General features: G+C 36.1%; 1 protein-coding gene across 1 annotated transcript in view; it reads left to right on the plus strand.

Moving 5' to 3' along the window:
• LOC106878493 (chorion peroxidase) overlaps positions 1 to 6,793 on the plus strand; it is a 27,674-nt gene that overhangs the window by 7,196 nt on the left and 13,685 nt on the right. The window contains exons 3-5 of the mRNA XM_014927715.2: positions 2,400 to 2,443; positions 2,979 to 3,072; positions 5,122 to 5,288. Of these exons, the coding sequence (XP_014783201.1) occupies positions 2,400 to 2,443; positions 2,979 to 3,072; positions 5,122 to 5,288 (305 nt within the window). The remainder of the gene's footprint in view (positions 1 to 2,399; positions 2,444 to 2,978; positions 3,073 to 5,121; positions 5,289 to 6,793) is intronic.

Below are 6,793 nucleotides of genomic sequence, written 5' to 3' on the forward strand. Positions count from 1 at the left end.
AATCTGAATTAGAAAATTACTATTTGTAAATCTCATAACGAGAGATATTCAGCAACAGTACTTTGTAGTAAAGATTGTTTGCCAACATAACATGGCAGTCCTGGTTTAGGATGAATGTTGCTGTAATTTAGCCCCAGGAGACATCGTATCCTTATATTTTCGAACATTGCTTGGCTTAGGGCTATAGTAGAAGACACTTGTACAAAATGCCATAGAGTGGGACTGAACACAAAGCCACATGGTTGCAAACCAAGCTTCTTAACCACTCAACCATGCTTGCACCTAATGTGAAAATTCTGTGAATGTTTCATGAAAACTCCTTAACCATCTTTTTGATAGTTCTTTAACAGTTCTGTGAAAATGCTATAAACGGGCTTGGTTGTGTGCTTAAGAATTTTTTTCACATCTAAATAATTTGTAGTTCAATCCCAAATGTTTCTTACCATAGCCTTGCATCTACCCAATTTATGTCAGTGAAAATTGCCAAATGGAAACCGTGTGGAAGCTTGTTACTGGTAGGGTTTTTCCACTGTGTATAGTACCATTTAAAACCATCATTGAATGCTAGGCATAGTGCTTTACTCTTGACTAAATGCAAGCGGTTGTCTCACTAAAAAGATTGCATCTGTGGTACCTCTTCCATTCATAAAGCCAAACTGCATTTCATTTAAGCTAACTCTGTTCCTGATCAATTATACAATGACACTTTCGGTAACCTTCATAGCCCAGTTCAGCAATTTGATACCTCTAAAATGTCCTCTCTTTAAGACATCTCTTTTGCTCTCATAGCAGATTACAGTCATACAGCTAAACCAGATAATTTCTTCATTACTTGATTTATTATTTGAAGAATTATCATGTATCTGGAGTGGCGCATGAGTGGCTGTGTGGTAAGTAGCTTGCTTAGCAACCACATGGTTCCGGGTTCATTCCCACTGCATGGCACCTTGGGCAAGTGTCTTCTACTATAGCCTCGGGCCGACCAAAGCCTTGTGAGTAGATTTGGTATATATATATATATAGATATATATATGTATGTGTGTGTATATGTTTGTGTGTCTGTGTTTGTCCCCCCAACATCGCTTAACAACTGATGGTGGTGTGTTTACGTCCCCATAACTTAGTGGTTCGGCAAAAGAGAACGATAGAATAAGTACTAGGCTTAAAAAGAATAAGTCCTGGGGTCGATTTGCTCGACTAAAGGCGGTGCTCCAGCATGGCCGCAGTCAAATGACTGAAACAAGTAAAAGAGTAAAAGAGACTCTCTACTTTTCCAGATATTTTAAGCACCTCATCCAAAATCCCTGATGTACCAGTAGCTTTCTCTACTTACATGTTCTTAGTTGCTCTATCTACCACACTGCTATCTATTTGCACTACTTGTCCTTTTGTTGGGGTGACACAAAGTGGCTCCCTCTTCATCCCAGTTATTTGCCTTGTTTAACAACTTCTCATTACAAGCGTTTCCATGACTCTTTCATGTTATACAGCTCCATCTGCTGTATCATATTCCGCCACCACATCACTTTATAGTCTGGCTGGGACATTACATCAGCCACAAATCTGACCTGAAGCCCTCAGTTGTTGGGCTCAAAGGAACTCCTAGTCTTATCTACACCCTTTTTTTCCTCTAAACTTATGACCAGCTGCAGGTCCTTTCAGCTTCCATGTCTTCCTTCCCCAGATCATCTTCTGTCTCTGAGCCTGCCTACCTCTAATTCTAAAGTCACAAGCCACTAATATAATTGGATAGTACATTCTCACTCAGAAAAGGTTTTGCTTTTGGTATTTACAATGAACCTTCCATTCCATTTCCTGATGAAAATGAAATCTATATGACATGTTCACTAGATTGGTAGATGAGGTGGTTGGTTGGCTGGCTTCTTGACAAGTGTGTCGCAAATTGTTAGATCATTGTATCAGAGAATTTTAGAAGCCTTAAACCTTTCTTGATTCTTATACTATATCCATAGCCTCAATGGACATCAAGAAAACCTTCATGCTGTTGATCAACGTAGCCATTGAAGTCTTCAGCCATGGTAATGAAGTCAATGTCACTTGTCATTGACATAGCCTACAAAAGGGTTTCATCAAAATTGTACACCTATTAAATAGATCTTTCATCAGTACTACAACAACTATGGTGAAATGTAGGATTTCACTGAAAAGGTGTAATGAGACTGAAACTTGTCTGGAGTTGCTAACCTTACTTACTTAAAGTAAGTATGAGAAATAACTCCAGACAAATTAAAAATTAATATATTAAATCATTTCCTCACCACATAATTATTTTTAATTAGATTTTTATTGCATTAAATGTATTTAAATTATCAATATATTAAATATATAATACTAACTTAATGTTATATATTAAATTTTTGAAACTACATTCTTTTTAGTATACAGTTGATCTACAGTATACTGCTGTTTCCGGTCACTGCTGGTGAGTACTAAATCTTTGCACAATAAAAAGATGGTTCTTTTCTCTTATTTCTTTATTTCTTAATATACTTACGCAAAAACATGTACTTGTATATGTGCATAAACAACATTGTCTTAAGGCATAGGTACACTGGGCAATTGTCGCAGAGCTTCATGAGTCTAGGAACCTCGTGAGTCTAGGAGCCTATGAGTCTAGGAGCCCAATTCTGATCTTTGTAGGTTGTGGCTTGCTGTCAGTAAATAAATACTATAGGGCCCTGTGAATTGATTTTTAGGGGTCGGGGAGCTATAATGCTGCTAAGATGGCCTTGTGCATACACATGTGATTAACCCCTGCAGCAAGACACTTTTTCCTGTCTTTCTATCATACTACTACTACTACTACTACTACTACTACCACCACTACTACTACTACTACTACTACTACTACTACTATTACTACTACTACTATTACTACTACTACTATTACTACTACTACTACTACTACTACTATTACTACTACTACTATGGTGTTTCCCTTTATATTTAATCTATAGATGTTTTCAAGAAGGCACCCTGTGATTTCCCTCTCAAGAATTCACTCAACACTTTGAATGCGAGATCATCACACCTCAAGAGAAAAGTTGCATTGTAAGTACTCAGATTTGTCCTTTATTGCTGGTACTCACTTTCTATTGTATTTTAAGTACTCATCATACATTTTACTCAATAAGTACTCAGTTTTTATTCTATTGTGAGTACTCAGACTCACTACTCTGTTGTAGGTACTCAATATTTTTTGCCATATTGTGATTCTAAGTTTTTGCTACATTTTTGTACGTTCGCAGTTTCCACCCTCATTCAATGTTAGATAGGGTAGATATTGAGTGGAGTATGCTTTCTACACAAATGTGTGTACATGCCACATAATAAAACCTATTTTATGTGACAGTCAAAACTTTCCTTGACAAATTTCTCATTGTCTTTGAAACAGGGAGTATATGAGCCAATGAAGGAGTTTCTGTGTGGTTTTGATAATGACTGTACTTGAATATAGATTTCTCTTAGTAACCAGCCACTGCAGTTTTTAGTCTGCATATTTCTATCTCAGAGGTCGAATGTGGACTATATTTTTTTTAAACACATCTTATTCTGTTCATTGTAATACTTGATTATATCCACCACTTGTATTCAATAGAGAAGATTGGTCATTTTTGTCAAGACTTCAATTTCAAGACAACCTGACCATAGGAGTAACATGACCAAGACTAAACCATCATCATCATCATCATCATCATCATCATTTAACAACTGATGGTGGTGTGTTTTCTTCCCCGTACCTTAGCGGTTCAGCAAAAGAGACCGATAGAATAAGTACTAAGCTTACAAGGAATAAGTCCTAGGGTCGATTTGCTCGACTAAAGGCAGTGCTCCAGCATGGCTGCAGTCAAATGACTGAAACAAGTAAAAGAGTAAAAGAGAAAGCATATAGCCATCTAAGAATCCATAAATTAAAAAGAAATGCACTCATATAGTTGTCAGTAGACTGGGTATATTAATCAAAGTGGACAGTATTTTATATATCCATTATGGCCAATCTTACCAATCAGTTTCACAATAGAGAAGGTTCCACAGTGTGTTAGGTAACAGTCTGATTAGATAACCCTTTGCCATCTCTGAAGTGTGGAGAGTTACATAATTGGACTTGTCAACTCTGAAGAGTGCAGGTTTACATAGTTGAACCTCTAGTGCGAAACCGGTTAGTAAGATCTGCCATAATGGATATATAATACTGAACACTTCGATTAATATACAAACATATATGTGCTGGTGGCACGTAAAAAGCACCCACTAGACTCTCGGAATGGTTGGCTCATGCTGGTGGCACATAAAAAGCACCCACTACATTCTCGGAGTGGTTGGCATTAGGAAAGGCATCCAGCTGTAGAAACTTTGCCAGATCGGATTGGAGCCTGGTGCAGCCTTCTGGATTGCCAGCCCTCAGTCGTTTGTACCAGTATCGAAAGTGGATGTTAAACGACAATGATGATGATATAGATATATATATATATGTATATATACATATGCATGCATGCATACACACACGTATTTACATACATTCATACATACATCATCATCATTTCATTTAACATCCACTTTCCATCCTAGCATGGGTTGGACGATTTGACTGGGGACTGGCGAATTAGACTCCAATCTGATCTGGCAGAGTTTATACAGCTGGATGCCCTTCCTAATGCCAACCACTCCGAGAGTGCAGTGGGTACATTTTACGTGCCATACATACATATATATGTATGTATGCATGCACACACACAAGTACTTACACACACACATACATACATAGCCATCAATGGAACTGTAAAGATATGTAAAACTTTCCAAAAATTTAGCACATAAATACATATGCATGCATCTAGACATAAAAACGCATCCATAAAACAAACATACAAATCTGCGCATACACTAACACCAAATACTGCACACACACACATATGCACAAATACCTAGATGATGTTGATAAAAGTTCCAATGAAGGAGCCTCGAATCTATGTTAGAGTCCGGCTCTTTCTCTATGGACAAGAAATACAGAAATGAAACTGATTGATAACATACATACATATATACATACATGCATACATATACACATACATATACATGTTTATATTCTTATATCTTCAGTGATTCAATTGAAAGACATAAGCAGTTATGTCCCTTCCAGAAAGTAAACTGCATTTACATCTATAGATACCGAACAATCGATGGTTCATGCAACAATCTGAAATATCCACTATTAGGCAAAGCAAATACTCCTTTCATAAGATATATTCCCAATTCCTATCATGATCGTAAGTATCATTTTTTTTTTTTTTTTACATTTGGGGTTCAAATACTGACAGGGACTGACTTTAATTTTCACTCTTCCTGGTACTGTAAAATACGTACCAGACATATACTGGGGTTCAATAAATATCAACTTCACTCATCTTCTTATTCCCCATGAATTGAGACATTATGCTTTATTATGGCAGCATTGAAACACCTTGTGGTATTTAATTAGGTTCTTTTATGTGATAATTTCAAATCGTGCAAAGGTTAACTTTGCATTTAATCCTTTTAGGGCAATAAAAAAAAGTACCAGTCATCAACTGAGGTCAACTCAATCAACTAAAGTCCTACGTTGAAACTTCTAACCTTCCATATTTTTTAGCATACAAGTTAATTTTTTCAGATCAGAATTTACAACCAAAAAAAAGGAAAGTTGGCTTATACACCAAAATAACTTTAAAAGACTGAAAATTCCACATGGAATGAAGCAGGATTTGGAAAGATATTAGGTCGGCTTATATGTTAGAAAATACAGTATGTTAGAAAATACAGTATGTTAGAAATTATCATCATCATTCATTATTATTATTATTAACCCATTAAGTCCCAGAGTACTTAAATTTCTGAATATTACTTAAAAATTTTTTTTTAAATAATTGAAAATAGGTTAAAATGAAAAAAATAATTATTAAAACTCCTTTACTTCAAGTAGAAATGGAAATACTCGGTGTCCTATAAATAGGACACTGAGACAATGTGATATAGCTTATTTAATGTTCTCATTTAGTGTCCTATTTATAGGACAGTGGGACTTAATGGGTTAAGGTAGCAGGCTGGCAGAATCGTTAACATGTCAGGTGAAATGCTTAGCGGTATTTCATCTGCCGCTACAGTCTGAGTTCAATTCCACTGAGGTTGACTTTGCCTTTCATCTTTTCATGGTTGACAAATTAAGTACCAGTTGCATACTAGGGTTGTTCTAATTGACTGGCCCCCTCCCACAAAATTTCAGACCTGGTGCCTATAGAAGAAAGGATTATTATTATTATCATTATTATTATTATTATTATTATTATTATTATTATTATTATTATTATTATTATTGAAGTCATTATTGTTATGATTAATTGAGTGACAGCTACTGTAGCATGACAGACTTAATTAATTTAGAGTATTTCGCTATGCCCCTTTATGTTATAAGCATGCTGGCAGAATTCTTAGCAGGCCAGGCGAAATGCTTAGCAGAGTTTCATCTGCTGCTATGGTCAGAGTTCAAATTCCACTGAGGTAGACTTTCCTTTCGTCCTTTCGGGGTCGATAAATTAAGTACCAATGAAACACTGGGGTCCATGTGGTTGGTAAGCAAGATACTTACCATGGTTCCAGGTTCAGTCCCACTGCGTGGTACCTTGGGCAAGTGTCTTCTATTATAGCCTCAGTATGACCAAAGCCTTGTCAGTGGATTTGGTAGACAGAAACTGAATGAAGCCCATCATATATATATATATATATATATATATATATA

The sequence above is a fragment of the Octopus bimaculoides genome, chromosome 9, assembly GCF_001194135.2.
Source record: "Octopus bimaculoides isolate UCB-OBI-ISO-001 chromosome 9, ASM119413v2, whole genome shotgun sequence".
NCBI classification, from domain to species: domain Eukaryota; kingdom Metazoa; phylum Mollusca; class Cephalopoda; order Octopoda; family Octopodidae; genus Octopus; species Octopus bimaculoides.